General features: G+C 36.1%; 1 protein-coding gene across 1 annotated transcript in view; it reads right to left on the bottom strand.

Annotated features, from left to right (window-relative positions):
- LOC149803929 (hepatocyte growth factor receptor-like) overlaps positions 1-17362 on the bottom strand; it is a 91795-nt gene that overhangs the window by 35768 nt on the left and 38665 nt on the right. The window contains exons 6-7 of the mRNA XM_089954011.1: positions 9359-9452; positions 5628-5891 (exon numbers count right to left, since the gene is read on the bottom strand). Coding sequence (XP_089810137.1) covers positions 5628-5891; positions 9359-9452 — 358 coding nt within the window. The remainder of the gene's footprint in view (positions 1-5627; positions 5892-9358; positions 9453-17362) is intronic.

Below are 17362 nucleotides of genomic sequence, written 5' to 3'. Positions count from 1 at the left end.
AAGGACTTAGAAATTTCTTATATGTATTATATTTTTTAATTTGGTCTAGTGTGAAATACGCGAGGTGAAATACATATTCATATTAATTGTCATGTGGAGTCTCTTGTTAAATACAGTCGCAACATATGGTATTGATAAGGAGAGAACGGAGCAATTAGATTCATTCTGATTTGGGAGTCATTCTCACGTCTGGTGTTCCTGTTTTAAGTTTGCAGACGTGTTTTATGGTGTACTTATATAGTATCCGAGAGGAAGAAACACTTGATTAGACTGTCCAGTGGAAATAAAAAGTGCTCATTATTTGGACTATAATATGTTTCTGTAATTGTTATAAATTACTCTAATTACTATAAATTCTAGACAACGCCATCTTGACAACGTAACGGTTCTCGGAGAACCGGAATATTTTCGGTTTTGAAACTTATATGGAACATTTCATTTATTTAGAACTTTCCTAAACCTTTATAATGAGTATTTTGCATTCACTTCATAATACTGCAAATTCCTAAAACATTTTCATGTATAACATTGATAATTAAATTGCTTGTTGCACGTTTTAGAAAACTTGTTGGTTTTCCTTTAATCTGTTATTTAGTTTGCGACCATGGAGTTGCAAGAATTAAACACTCATATACATACGACTTGATTAGAGGAGTGAAAGGGTCTGCTGAAAACAACTATAATGTTAACATAATATTGCAATGCAATCGGAGAACAAAATAACATGTATCATGATCTGAGAAGAGTGGGAGCAAACATTCCATCAGTTACTTACAAACCTGTTATAATTCAAAAGCATGTTTAATATCATGACTATCAATAAAATGTATAATGTTCCTGTAAAGCTATATTTTTTCTTACAGTGATGCTTTGTTATTGTCAAGAATTAGTATTTAAATACGTATTGCGTATTCAAAAGAAAAACACCCAAAACAAAATCAAGATACAGTAAGTTTCCAATTAAAATGATTGATTCATTATAATCAGAAGAAGCTGTGTGCAATGCATAGGTTGTTGCATTATGCTGACTGGGCTAAGACATATCTAGGAATCTACTAAACGTTTTATGTTTTATTAATGAGCTAGTTTGTCTTCATTATTTAAAGATGTATATGAGAGGGAATGAATGAACCATACAAGCGATCGTAGTTGTTTTGACGCAGATTTAAAGGTTAACAAATGCTTAGTAATTCAAAATACATTTTCTCTTTTGACGATTAACATATATCTTGTTGTGTAACTTTAAAAAATATCATGTATACATGTGAGGCCCGTAATCCAAGCATTTGTAAAAGGTGAGAGGCATTATTGGAGTAATGTTGTATGCTGATACTATATACACCGATATTTTCTTTGTTGTAAGTTAAGATTTCTTTACGAAGAGGTTTTATCTTCTCATTGTTAAAAATCATTTCCCTCTAAGGTACGGGAATGTCTGGGGACAAGGTGTCCAGTTTATACATGATACATCATATGAATGGTAAAATATAATTTACCTTCTCTTTGGAGAGCACCTGTTTCCTACAGTGACATAATATCATTCTACGTATAGCGGCTTAGCTGCCAGCTTTACTCCAATAATTCTTGATGGAGATACGATTTGATTGTTGCAAGAGGGAGTCATTGAGTTAACTTTGTATCGTGTATCTTATCGGATATATTTTCCTTCACAAAATATTGTCCATCAATATGTCAAGTTGTTGTTCATTTTTAGACAGTTGTAAATCAATTATGTTTGCTTGGAACACTTTTTTCAGCTTTTACTCTTGCTCGATGACTTGTGATACTGTCTTTGGCTTGGCTGCATTTATTTTCGTGTCATTGTGTTTACACAAGTTATTTTAGTTTGACTAACTATTGATTTCATTTAGTGCTAATCTCATGGCCACTTGATCCAGCATTATATAGTAGCATGTTTTTCTGTGACCATACTGGTGGTTTGTAGCTCAAAGTGACATGGTAAATCAATCACAAACATCACAAAGAGCAATTCGCATTGTAGAGCATCTGAATTTTGCTGCGTTTATTATCTGGAAGTTTATTCAAACAAGAAACTTGTTGTTGACGTTCAAGATAGGTTTGATTGAATAAATTGTGTTAATTTCAAATATAAAATTGATTTGGTTGATCATTTATATGTCATATATACAAATCCCACTAAACTATGACCCAAGTGTCTGAATTACCCGTGGTCTTTAAGTTACTATTTCATTGGATATAATACTGTTGTGAACTGATGCACTTTGATAGTTTCACAAAGGATGTGTAATATTTATGGGGAAGAATTATTGGGCTTTGAACCAAGAGACCTCACAGTGACATTAATATTATACTATGAATCACAATAACGTTAACCAAGACATCAGACAATGACATTCATTGGATAAAATACATAAAATAATGTAAACCATGACACCAGACAATGACATATGATACAATAGTGTGAAGTAAATCTTCATTTCTTTTATATGTGGTGATAAATCTGAACACTTCTTTACTGTTGAGTTTTATGAACACTAATTACACTGGACAACAAATTTTTACAAAAGTCATGTTACTGAAATAAAATTAGTCAATTCTTATCAATTTTTATGTGCTGAACACGAATATGACAGTCAAATTGCAAAATTGGCTCTAGTTTTTTTGTAATCTGCAAGAAATTAATGTTTGCATAACGAAATGCATTCCAATAGTAAAAGGTCAACTGTAATAGCCTACCTATAAAAAATCAAGTCATTGACTACATCTTAGATTTCTTCGCCTGTCTCTTGTACAGCTGTTCGGGAGCATCTCTGAGGAGTGTCCAGCAGTAGTCAGCCAGCATTGTAGTGGACCATTTTCCCTGGTATCTTTGTTCCATTGTTGCGATATCTTGATGAAAACGTTCGCCGTGTTCATCACTAACAATACTACAGTTGCTAGGAAAGAAATCCAAATGGGAATGAAGGAAGTGAATCTTTAGAGACATATTGCAGCCAAGTTTCTTATACTTCATCAACATGTCTTCTACTAGTTCCTTATAGTTTTCTGCCCTAACATTTCCGAGGAAGTTTGTAGAAACTAGGCGAAAAGCATTCCATGCTTGTTTCGCGTCACCTTCCAGCAAGTTGTTGAACCGGTCATCTTTGAAAAGCTCTCGAATCTGAGGACCCACAAAAACTCCCTCTTTAATCTTTGCTTCGCTGAGTCGAGGGAATTTTTCATGCAGGTATCGGAATGCTGGCAAAGTCCGGTCAATGGCTTTCACGAAGTTCTTCATCAAACCTAGTTTGATGTGAAGGGGTGGTAGCAAGATTTTCTGAGCCTCAACCAGAGCTGGGTGTTGGATATTCTTCTCTCCAATGGCTACATTCTGCCTGTGAGTCCATTCCTTCCTCATGTAGTGCATTTCCCTTGCTCGGCTATCCCACTCGCATAAGAAACACATGTATTTTGTATATCCTTGCTGCAGTCCCATTAAAAGGGCAACTACCTTCAAATCACCACAGAGGTGCCAGCTGTACTTGTTATACTCAATGGAATTCAGTAGCTGCCTTAAGTTATCGTATGTCTCTTTCATGTGGAAGCATACGCTACTGGAATAGATGGAAGAATGTTTCCATTGTGCAAAAGCACAGCCTTGAGACTCAGTTTCGAAGAGTCCACAAATAGTCTCCATTCTTGTGGGTCATGAGTGATTTTTAAAGCATTCATGAGGCCCTCAATATCGGAACAGAATATCAGATTACTTTCCTTTCTGAAGAAAGGCTCCAATTGCTGGTGGCGCTTTCGATATGCAGTAATTGTGACATCTTCTTCAAGAAGATTCCATTGTTGGAGTCTTGATCCTAGCAATTCTGCCTTGTTCTTTGATAAGTCCAAATCACGAATCAGGTCATTTATTTCTTCCTGTGTTATTCTGTGTGGGGTTGATGATGCACCACAGTGAAAATCTGGATCACTGCATGCTGATGGACCAGGAGAAGAACAGGTCGACTCACCTTTGTCTTCGTCAGATGAATCAAGAGAATATTCTGCTGGAGGTTCTGGAATAGGAAGTCCCTCACCATGTGGAACTGGTCTCAATGCAGACGGAATGTTTGGGTAGACTATTCTCGACTTCTTTCGCTTCGTTATTCCGCCGGAAAGAGGAGGAACCAAGCAGAAGTAACAGTCATTTAGGTGGTTGCTTGGCTCTCTCCACACCATTGGGACTGCAAACGGCATTGATGACCTTTTGCAATTCAACCACTGTGAAAGCTGTGTTGTACATGTAGCACAGCATATATGCGGAGCCCAAGGCTTGTCTTGGTCACCAACCTTGCATCCGAAGTAAAGATGATATGCCTTCTTCACTTGAGAATTGATACTTTTCTTCTGGTTGGCAAATGTCACTTCCCCACAAATATAGCAAAAATTGTCCGCGGTATTAACACACTTTCGAGGCATTACTGTTCTTTATTGTACGTAAATGGATAAAATAATAAGTTTTATGTAACAGTAGCTTGAACTGTCTCGCACAACGTCTAAAATATTTTAAATGCTGAACCTATCTGATTGGGCTTTATATAGTACACTGCTTACGTCAGCTTCAGCAGCCGCCTGGCATTAGTATAATAGGCCTACACATGTATAGTACACTGCTGACGTCAACTTACTTCAGCAGCCGCATGGCATTAGTATTGCATTGCATCAGAAAATGATGCAATCAACTGTGGATGATGTGAGCATGATGGTATTATGCAATGTTACATCATTATTCCTGATGTTGCTGCAGTCCTACTGGAGAAATTTACACAGTGAAACATAGAAAATGAGGTATATGAATATCTTCAAAACGAGAGCCAATACAAATTTTTCACGGTTATATTCGTGTTCGGCACACCAAAATACTACAGATTAGGGCCTTTTCAAGTCAGTAATGATTTCACTGTTGACCAGTGTTATATTACGAAAGCTGATGGTGGAATACTATAGTGGTGAATCAAGCAGATACGATCATATCTTTAGGGTGGTATATTTCTAGCTGATTGAAATGTACAAAATTAAAACAACCACAGAAGCCATGCTTTTCGTTTATTAATGTGCATTCAAAGATAAGAAACTTGCATTGTTTACTTCAATGCTAGCATATTATTGTTAGTGCCAGGTTTGTTGCTTTACTAAATATTGTTCTCCGTTGTTTTGTTTTCGGATACCAAATAAAGAAAATTAATATCGTTTTGGAATGCAAATAAACTTATTAATTTGCCATATGAAGACATAGCACAAACCAATGACCAATCTTAGAAGTAAATACTTCTTTTTTTTCTAAATTTAAAATATAAAATATTACCAAATAACATTGTACAGATAATCACATGAATATTTCCAACACCAAATAGACAACCTGATAAATATTATCAATGAAAATCCAATAAGCAAAGGTTTGAACGTTTGTACATGATGAACAGATGACTGAAGAATATTTCGTTTGTAAATGTCTTTGAGGTTAATAAGAAAAATATATATAGATATGGGACACAAATGACCCTGCCTGAGAAAAGCAAGCTTTAAAATTATTACATACAACATGGATGGACAGACAAAGGTAAAACTATATATCCCTACAACATTTGAGGTGAGGCATAAAACCAAAACATACTTACATTGATTATCAAGACACTATTTGGTTCATATTGTAAGTTTTTGTCTGAATTTCTTGTGAGTGGCTGGATAATTGGGTCAGATACGATACTGAAGGTTCCAAATCCATCTTTCTTTGTTAGATTTAAAACGTCTTTGACATTGTCCAGAATAAATCCATAGCTGTACATTTCCTTCATGGCTGAGCTGTTGCTGCAATCGCTGTTAAGGGACTTCACTTGCGGAGAATAGCAATGCATCAGTGTTTCATTTGCAACCTCACATTCCTGTGAAACAAAGAAAAAAGGTTCATGTAACTCTTGTATTTTACTTATGAAGCTATATATGCTTTAACATATATGGAATCAATTTGTCCTCGGATTTCGTTTATATCACTAAACTCAAGGGACTCACAAAATTCATTGGTCTGAAATGCATTATACGCAAGGTCAGATACACTATACAACATAGAAAATGTCACTGACATGTGCTTCATTATATCAAGTGTCTGGTTTTATCCAATTTCTACAAAACCAAGTTTACCACATTATGAACAAAACCAGCTCATGTCACAGCACTTCTAACATTTGTACAAATTAAACATGTGCATTGTCACAAATCCATAATTTGCAGCAATTTAAAAATGCAGAAGCCGACCCCCCCCTCTACAATTTATTATGTGAGTTATGTGAATTTAAGAAACTGCAATACACAATCTTGATACTAAGGACGATACAGTTACTGCTAGAAACGTATACCATTGTATTGCTGTTTACAAAAGCAGGCATTAGAAAATGTATTAAAATTAACTATACAAATCAGTTTGACTTTAAAAAATAAAATAGAAAATAATGAAATGAATATATTGTAGGCAAGTAGCACGAAGTTCCGAAATTTGTTCGCATATTCAAACTGTCACCATAGCAATTGAACAGTATCACTTGTACATAGTCTTTAAATGTGAGCTGCTTGTTTCATGTATCCCATACATTTTCATGGTTAATGACTATGTCGGAAAATTGTAAAAACCTAAATGACAAAGAATAAATTTAATAATTTGTATTGCATTATTCTCTCGAAGAGAGTGTTCTTTTGCTGTCTGAAAAGACGTTCCAGGAATTGAAGATTCGAACATGCGACCATTTGTCCTTTTAAACTGCTGAGTGCTGAAAACATATCTGATGTTCTCGGTAATAATATTTTCAAAATTAGTAAGTATGTTGTGACCATATTAGATATCATATTGGCACAATTTTCATTTATGACCAAATATATTGTGTAAGAAGTCAGTTAGTGAAACTCCCATGAAGATATGACAATGAATTATATTTGCATGGTATTCCCCTTATACCGGTTTACTGCGATATATTATTCCGGTGGCACATACCAAAGTATATTTTTCGCTGTACCGGTATGTCTGTAGTTTCTGTCGATACAGAATGGATTTATAATCCCAAGGAATTATCTCACGATTTCAATTATATTAATAAAGTGTTTTGAGTATTTATGACATACATAAGTATATATTTTATCCAACAAGGTTGTATCTGTCACAACTTAATGGTAAATAATAAAAATATAATTACATTTATGACCCTTTAACAACCATGACTTAAAGTGTTGTATGTTCACCAAACAATGGGATTTTAATTTTTCACGTAAGGGAACATCTTTATGGCTAGAATGCAGAGCAAAACCATAATCCAGTAACAGAAAATATAACATTCTTCCTCTCTCGGTTTCTCTCTCTCACTCTCTCTTTCTCTTTCTCTCTCTCTCTCTCTCTCTCTCTGTATATATATATATATATATATATATATATATCTCACACAAAATTGCATGATTCAGTATTTCTTGAGACTCTAATGAATTATTTCGAATTAATTAGACAATGAAAATAAACACTTCAAAGACATACATGCTCTACAATACCTTTGAAATAAGTGTATGTGCGTAATGAATTTGCCCTGGTCAATTGGAGGGTCAATCTTTAGCTGAGATCAATGACACTGGGGTCATAGAAGTGGGCTATGGCCTTGATACACCTGTGCAGCTATTTTGGCTTCTGGGAAGAAATCAGCGGCTTTTTTAACTGCATTACGTCCTTAGTTACGTAATTTTGTCTCAACTGATGTTCAATCGCTATGCTCTCATTAGCTCAGTAAATTTATTTTCCCTTATAATGCGGTGGGGGGGGGGGTCTCTGTTCGTTCACAAACTTGATCATTTGACTATTATGATTCGTTTAGTTGCCAATAGTACTTTTGCAAGGGTGTTTTATGTGTCTGCATCTCTATGTTTTTATTGTTGTTGTTTTTTTGCATTGATCTTTGTTTTTAAGATACCATTATATCATTTAACATTTTCTTGTTTCATTTGGGTTTTGCTTCTTCTTTTGTTAGTTTCTTTCTTCACTTTTTTCTGTATCACTTGCTTTACCTGAGCAATGATTTATTGTTTTAAATCACATTTACTAAATTGGGAGTTTGCTTATGTCAATGTTAGTGCCCATTTGTTCCATTTGAGTATTGATTGTATTGTCCCAGCTTTAGTATTGTTTATACGCATGCCTGCATCACATCAGCTCTTACTGGGCTATTTTAAAGTTTGTTGTTTTGTTTTAATTTCATATTTTTGCCGGCGATAGACTTCCCTACTGTGACCAAATGGAATGTTATGAAAACAATTTTGAGTCAAATCAAACGTTCAGAAATATTATGGAAACCGGAAGAACGAAAGCATGAAACACGTGGTATTTCTCAAGTACACTAAATATTTGCTTTCTTATTGAGTAATTGTGTATATTGTTTTCTGCCTCGCCCTGAAAAATATCTTTCCATGGTTTTGACATCCCACTCAAAGTTTCTCAAATTTATATAACTAAAACTGTAGGCCAAATGTATTATTTTTATCAGTAGAAAGTACTATGTGGGCATGATGTCTTTCACAGTATAATGTATAGTGTAAGATTAATCACCAAACTTTAGTTAAGATTGCAACATTGTGACAATTAGTATACATATGCCAAATTGATCGACTACAAGGTAATCACCATTTAATTATCAAAGTGGATTGGGCTTGTAATTTTCTTTTGAACCGAAACATTTTCTTTTTATTTATTTCAAGATAATTACTATTTGCATCCAACCTTATATAATGGAAGTAACATGTTGCTAGTTTGCTACAGTATAATGGATATAACATGATGGTTATTTGCTATAAATCAGAGCAAGATATTTTTTTCCAGATTTTGACTAATGGAAATTAAACAAAAACGAGTCATGGCAAGGCCCTAGAACATTGAGTTGTTTGGTCCTAATATAATTGTGGCATATTGTGGTACGTATCGCAGTATGCTCCGACATTTTGCGGTATACCGCGGTACAAAATTATTTTTCGTAGCATCCATCTCTATGATCAATTGTGATAAAATATTTTAAACATGGCTATCATGTAGACCATACTATATCATAATGGCACTATGTCATTCATGACAAACTAGATAGTACAATAAATCTTCTGGTGAAAAGCTCACGATGATACGAATTTCCATTTAGGAGGAGTACCAATAGATGTATTGATGACAAACATGTGACAGATGTTAGCGTGGGACATGACGGAAAATAGACAACATATCATCCCATATCATCCCATAATCTCCTCTGGTCTAGAACCAGTAAAGCTAAAAACTGTTTATTTTCAATGGATCGGTGTCACCATTTATACTCTTGATTTGTTCATTAATATAACTTACCACTTCATTTTTTGTGTCACCATACCAGAAAACCATTTTGGGCTCCTGAATCGTGTTCAGCTGTGTACCTGTCACATCGATCTTAATTCCACCACTGTAATATACGTACAAGCTTTAATTAGCACTCTTTTTGACCAAATTTAGCACTAATGATATCGATGAATATGTTTCAAGAATATCAGTCAGAAAAATTCCACCACAACGTGCTACATTTACAGACTAGACAATATTATATATATATATATATATATATATATATATATATATATATATATATATATATATATATATATATATATATATATATATATATATATATATATATATATATATATATATATGTATATATATATATATACACACATGTAATAATTACATGTATTTTCAATGCATATATACACCTGTAATAATTACATATATATTTATTAAAACAAAGAAGTCAACAATTCCATTCATTAAGTCAAGGAGTAATATACATTATTTTTTTTCTCACAATTTGTAAAACTTCAAATTATGGCTTAATTTTTTCAGATATTTCAGTGGAATGGAGATGTCAGGAGTAATTGAAAAATTAATATTTAAAGCAATAGGATATTTCGGATTGAATTGGTGACAATGGGAAATCTTATGTTATTATTGTCTACAAGTTTACATATATGGGTGTCTCGAGACGAGGTGAAATTAAAATAAGATTTATATTGCCCAGAAGTTTTAGGTCCGATGGATCACTCATTTGACAAGGCAACTTAATTTAATATTTATGTTGTCCAGGAAATTATGGATCAGATGGGACATTCTAGGGACATGGAATCTGACCTGATATTGAATTGATCTTGTCGTTAGACAGCCTTGGAACTTGAGGTCAGATGGGTCATTCTAAAAACAAGTACACATGCAATGTTAATATTGTCATCTACAATCCAGCAAGCATCTTTATAATCAATCCACGGCCTGGATGTCCAGTAGCATTGCTCCACACCACAAATTGTATGCTTTTATTACTATCCAAAAACACACCCTAGAATGCAACATCCGTTTTTATTATTACAATTCAAATGCACTCCATACTGACCATCTGCAATCACAGACCTTACTATAATTTCACCACAATTTGATTACAATATAAGCAAACAAACTTCAATCCAACGAAAACAGTAGGATTTTTGTTTATACTCCCACGCTATTTCTGTTGATCTATAGAGAGCACATTCATTTGGACATAAGAACAATTAAGTAGATTTATGGGAACAGGTGCTTGCTAAATCGCTATTCTATCATAATTTTTAATATCCGTGTCATAAGAGAAAGTGATTCTTAATTAAGTCGTTATTCATGTTACAGTCAGACAGACTGAAAGGAAAAGGTTAACTTTGATCCTTGTATCGTAAATGTCAGAGTTGAGATTGTCCAGAATCAGTTATTTGTAAATCTAGAAATCAGGCTGACTGTAATTTTTGCCTCTTAGTTATTAAAGGCGGTAAAAATAGTTAATCCTGATTGGTTACGCTAAATAATGGGCGTGTTTCCCACATGAAATTTCTTGGTTTTAATAAGCACCATCACAAAAGTTAGTCAGTCTAGGTTTTCCTGCATGATGAAAAAATATGGGAGACTCCAAGATTGAATTTAGAAGAAAAAAAATTGTAAAACATTTATCCGATGGGCCGGATGTCTGTAAGGTCAACGGACACAATTTAGGCAGTAGACGCAAGCAAAGCTTGAAGGCACATGGTATTTGCGCCAATTTCATGTAAATACTTGATACCAATATCATAATTTGCTTGCATCTATTTGCTTCAATCCGTATATCAGTTTTCTTGATATGAGTATAACTTTGTTTGAGTTCATCTATTTGAATTCGTACAATGATTTTTAAACAACTTTGACGAATTGTTTGAATTTGATATCTTTATTGTTATATGAATCAGGTGTTCTAATAATTTCATACATTACATTAACTTCACGTATGATAAAGACTTGAGTGCGTATTGACTGAAATCAACGTTGTTTAGCCATGAACTGAGATTTAATGTATGTGAAAGTCTTGAATGTGTGAATTGGCTGAAAAATGTGTAGTTAAACCATGTTATCAATTTCGTTTATTCATTTGTGTAATTGAGACACGAACGTAACTCGTATGTCTCGTTTCATGTTAATGTGAGTCAGTGATGAAATAACTATTTTGAAGTACATTAATCTTAAGAAACTTGCGTTGTTTATGGTCTGCCATGCTTAGCTTGACTAGATAGCCTCTGGTAACTGTTTTAATTCCGATACGATGATATCCGACATAACAAGAGGGTTGTAATGATTTATTCCCAGGAGGATGTCTTGCAGAAGATTCAGGTTGCTTCTGTTTATTGTATCTACATACTTACGTATCGACCTACCCAAACAAGATTTGAGGGACGAAAGAGGCAAGATAATAGAGACTTTGGAGAAGAAAAAGCAACAGGACTAAGAAGAACAGCCAGAGTGAAGTTGGAGTGAACCAGAAATAAGCAGGTTTTGAAGTTGTGCAAGACAATGACTTACATGGTTCACTCGATCCTATGATGAACCGATTATATCATTTAAAACAGATCGGTTATTTTTATAAGTATATTTGTGTTTGAAATTCGGTGAATGATTTATTTGAAAGGAGAAAAGTGTCTTCCTAATATAAAGTATTATCAGTTATGTAATTGACTGATTGTTTACATTCATGTACAAGGGCTCGTGTCATTCTGTTTTATATATCTGATCATATCTCCAATTATTCCATATATATAAGTTTCACACTTTATATAAATAATTATTTACTTGATCCGGGAAACAACACCATGGGCGATCACCCTCTAGATAACAATAAATAAAGCGGACATCTTGTAGGGAGGTGCAATTGCCAATCAATCACGCCACCACTTCCTGCCCACAAAAATGGGTGGTCATCTAGGTATCAGAACATTATATTTGATTAAAGAGTCTGAGCAAATGTAGAATAGCATAAGTATCTAATTATTGATAATTTCAATAGTACGTGACCAGAAACAGTAATCAGAGTGAATCGAATCATTGTCTGCTCATTTATTGTATATTCTGTGCACGCAATGTGTTGTTATTTCTGCTCATATTGTGATGAAAATAGTGTAAGAGTTAGAAGCACGCTCATTACTGTTCAGTTTGTATTCTAAATTTTTGAAGTGAAATTAAAGTATTATCTTTGTACTATCTTGGAAGAAGAGATGTTTAGGCCAATTCCGCAGTAGTATGTACGCCTTATTTAGAGTTTAAGCGTTACGCTGAATTCGGGGAGACATTTCAGCTGTGTTCTATCTGTTTCTTGATTGTTGGTGCAAAGAATAGTCTTGCTTAATTGAGTAGGGCCATACTAGAAGTGCCATACTAGAAGTAGTATAAATACGTGTGGGGCTATTTTCGTAAAACTTTAGTGTAGGTAGAGAACGTAATTCTTGAGTCACCCTACAAGAAGAGCTGGATGGCGACAGTCAATTAGTTAGAGAATGTAAGTGGATTGGTAAGGACGAGTGTTCGATTACACAAGGAGCAACTAGCCTCGGAATGAGAGAAAAAACAAACAGGTAGCTGAGCACGAACGAGAGTTCAAACTAGCCAGATTACAGGCCAAAGAAAAATCGACAGAACGCGAACATATGTTAGCAATGGAGAGGCTGAGGATCGAAACAGAGTAGAGAACGGGTGAAGATATGAATGGACGTTCAGGACTCACAAGTATGTGATCTGAAACAGATGACAATAAAGATCTCCATGGAGATTTTTAACAACAATGAAGAAATCCTTTCCTAGGTTATGACGCAGTTCGAAAAGTTGGGACTGGTACATCAGCTACCCAAAGACCAATGGGCTATCAATGTTTTGGCATTCTTACAGGGAGTCTCGAAAGACATCTACCATAATATGACACTGAACGAGGTATACGACTATGACGCTCTCAAGAAGACGTTACTACGGCACTAAGAATTGTCGCAGGAAACATTTCAGAAATAATTCAGGGATTCGTCGCAGTGAGCTACTAAAACTCATGCGTAATTCCATAGCTGCATACGAGTAATGTTTGATAAATGGATGAAAATTACTGGTACCACGCTCCCATATGAAGGCATACGCGAGGAAATTTTGAAAGATCACGTCTTAGGTACATACAGAAAGGACTTAATAGTGTTCTTAGCGGAGTGTGAATTCTCAAACTTGGATTATATAAGCATGATCGCCAAGCGCAATAAACACTGCACATTTGCTTTCCAACCACTTGGCAAGCAAAAAAGACCACTGAGGTGGTACCCAGAGACGGAATGGTCATTAGGGTGGGAGGCTGGGGGGGGGGGCAGCAATCTCAGCCGAGAACATTTCCATGGGTCGGGGAAGACTCGGGGCAGAGAAGGATACCAAGAAGAGGAAAGGTGAGCTGTTGTGTTAGGGCTGCAGCAGACCAGGTCAAGTCGTTAAAGATTGTAGGAAGTATCGTCCAACAACGATTGATTCGGTAACTCCGAATACTGTTATGAAACAGAAGACAGTGGAGTTGACTAACACAGCTGTAGCTACAGTTAATGGTGAGATGGCATCCGTGCTGTTTGATAATGGCTGTAGTTATCCGGCCTTGGGAAATAGTATATAGTCAAACCTGGACATTAGACAGGCGAGACGGTTGAAGTCCAGTTTGCTAACCGGAAGAAAGTTTAGTTCCCGGTCGTTAACATTCATCTTGATTTGCCGTATGTAAAAGGAAAAATTCAAGCAACACGTTTTTGGGACTGTCTCATGACTTAATGTTATGGTACAGGTATGTGTTGTTACAGCCAAACCATATGACGTTTACACCTGTACACGTGGGGTCCATTGAGACGTAGGCTATGAAACAAAGACCAGGGTCAAAGCCCATCAGACCTAAGGTTTCGCCCATTGACAATTTGCTAACTGGCGAGTTGTGAACACATCAAGATGAAGATTTTTCTCCCCTAAACAATTTATTCAGGTACTTAGGTACGCAAAAGATGGGTCTATATGGAAATTGTCAGACAATGAGGTGAACTTTGCGACGAAACGCATACTTTTGTACCGGTACACCAGGAAAGGACCCGGTAGGCTTCAATTAGTTCTTGTGCCCATAGAAAAGCAAGTAGAAGTGCTTAGGAAGGTACATGAGGGTTAGTGATGGAATTCTACTGTCCATGTGTGTATGGGGATGTTCTGATGTTTTCATTGTCATGTGACAAGTGTCAGTGGGTTGCACCTAAGACCTCTCATCGCCTAGTGTCACTACGAACCACACCACTGATTGAGGAAAATTTCTCGGGGGTGGCAATGGATCTAGTAGTTCCGATAAAGCTGGCAGCAGAAAGCGGTATTTGTTATATACTAAGGATACTCGATTTCTCCACCCGCATCATGAAGGCCGTCGAAATGAAAAACATTGACTCAGTCATGGTAGCTGAGGCCTTGTTAGGAATTTGGTCGAGAGTTGGTGTCCTTGAGGAGATACTAACTGACATCGGGACGCAGTCTGTGAGCCAGTAGATTGAAGTGGAGAACAGATAACTGTCAATTAGACACCTGATAAGTACCCCGTATCACGCGCAGTTCAACGGTTTGGTGGAGCGTTTGAATTATTTAACATTGAAACAAGATCTGAAGAAGCTCTGTGACGGTTTCCTAAGGGATTGGTATCGATACCTTCTCGTGATACTTTTTGCATATTGAGAAATTCCAAAGGCTAGTTTTGATTTTTCGACTTTCGAATTAGTCTATGGGAGGATAGTATGAGGACCCATGGCTCTATTAAATCAGTTATGGTCGGATGAGCAAGCATCCGAGGAAGTGCGAACAACATACCGATATGATGTAGATCTCTGCAATAAGCTCGAAGAGGTTTCTAAATTGGCTAAGGATAATCTCCACGACGCAAGGGACGTCAAGCCAAATATTACGATAAGAGAACGAAGGAATGTCACTTCGATGTGGCTGACAGGGTGTTGTTGTTGCTGCCATGAGAGCACAACAACCTTCAAGTCTCATGGAGGGAACCATTCGTGGTAACGGAGAAAAATGGTGGGCACAACTACCGTAACCGGGTAGGAGACAAAGAGAAGATGTAATCTCCTGAAGTGTTACCTTGAAAGAGACACACCCACAGAGTTCGTGGTTGCTACAGTTGTGATTGAAGAACCTGACGACATCGGAGGAGAGGCGGAAGTGCTGCCTAGTTGGCCTTGACGAGGGAAGAAACCTATGTCGAAGTTGCCATCGACGGGACGTTAACTTTAGAGGAAGGTAAGAATGTTGATTCGTTACTCCAAGAACACTGAAGCTCAAGCGTCTTGACAGAAAAATCTCGCAAAGACGGAGTTGGAGGAGTTCACCCTGAAGTTACTGGATGAGAAGACAGAGAATTTGAAACAATATCTGCATCCCTATGAACCATTAGAATCTGTCTGAAATGAAATTCAAGCTATGGTAGGCTTAGGAGTTATAGAACCAACTGAATTGGCGTATAGCTCTCCTGTTGTTTTGGTGCAGAAGAAAAACGGTAGACACGTATTTTCCATCGATCAAGGATCACAGAATTCCAGGTAGAACTGTTAGTTTATACTGAGTCCATATTTGCCAGGGTGACCAAATCGAAGTATTTTTCGAAATTGGCAAATTCCAGTTCGAAATGAAGACAGAGCAAAACTTGCCATCGCAACGACAGATGGGACCTACCAATGGATAGTCATACCATTCGGGGTCCAGAATGCGCCAATCGTCTTCAAACGTATGATGCGAAAATTACTTGAAACGTTAAGGGGGACTGGAGTTTCAAACTTCATGGATGAGTTACTCTTAACGACAGCTACTTGGGACGATCATATCATTTTGCTGAAAAACTTGTCAGAGCAAATTCGAAAAGCGGTACGTACAGCATGACCATATAGTTGCCATGTAGGGATATTTATTTCACAGATCCATTACATGTTTTCCTAAAAAAAAAGTTGAAAAGCCCTTTCTCTGCATTCGCCATGGAATAGTTGGACAAACAATCATGTCAATGAAGAAGCCAAGGATAATAAGTGATATAAATGCGATAGCACAATTACGATCAACGTTACAAAATGAACCCAGATTTTGTATTTTACTTTGTCACCGATATTTGTATGTACTGTTATCAGCCTGATAGGGTTCACCTATACATCAAAGGGGACTGTTTAGTCGCATGGACTGACAAACACCCAGGAGACATTTTTGTTAGATTTCTTCTCGATGGCTCCAAAAGAGAAATATACCAATATAAAAAATGACAAGCACAAGTGCATACCATGTGCAGAGTCAAAATACAAGCACCAAGCTATTGATCGAGTCATGCGGTCACCTTGAAAGAAAATTTTATATGATCCTCATGTCGCAAAATTTAGAAGAAAACATTCCTTGTTTGGCTACTGAACTAATACAAAACATTTGCACAGGGATTGTGAAGATTTAAGTGAAATGCAAAGAACAATTGCATGTGCAAGAACATAAACATTTATAATACCAATCGTATCAGAATGCTAAAATGGATTAATCACTGCTAAGCTGCATAAATGGTCAGACATTTACAATAACCCATGACTTAGAAGGGCCTCATTTCTGTTAATTCTCATCGTCCAGTACTGCCCAAAGTGAAGTTTATACAATCTACTGAAAATCAGTGGTGATCAATTCCAGTCTAAAGAAGAATGTAACACCAAAATGCTTTTTGGATTCTGATTCAAACGATGTTACTAAGAACCACTCTCTTCATCACCCCAAGACACAACTTTCCTGCAAGAAACGGAAAAATGTTGGTTTGTTTTGTCAGTACAGACATAGTCCAGTCAAGTCGATGTTGTTTAATTGTTTAAAGGATTGTTACCTATGTTCATGATAAAGCGATCAGGAAAAGAAACTTCTTAAGTTAATTCTGTTTCTAAGAGGATAGTAATTAAAATTAAAGACATAAGCTTCCTAACTCCCAAATCTAAGCCT

This window comes from Sinohyriopsis cumingii, chromosome 3 (genome assembly GCF_028554795.1).
Source record: "Sinohyriopsis cumingii isolate HCF-2022 chromosome 3, ASM2855479v2, whole genome shotgun sequence".
Classification (NCBI taxonomy): Eukaryota; Metazoa; Mollusca; class Bivalvia; order Unionida; family Unionidae; genus Sinohyriopsis; species Sinohyriopsis cumingii.
The sequence above is the reverse complement of the archived record's forward strand: the minus strand, read 5'-3'. Positions and strand labels throughout refer to the sequence as shown.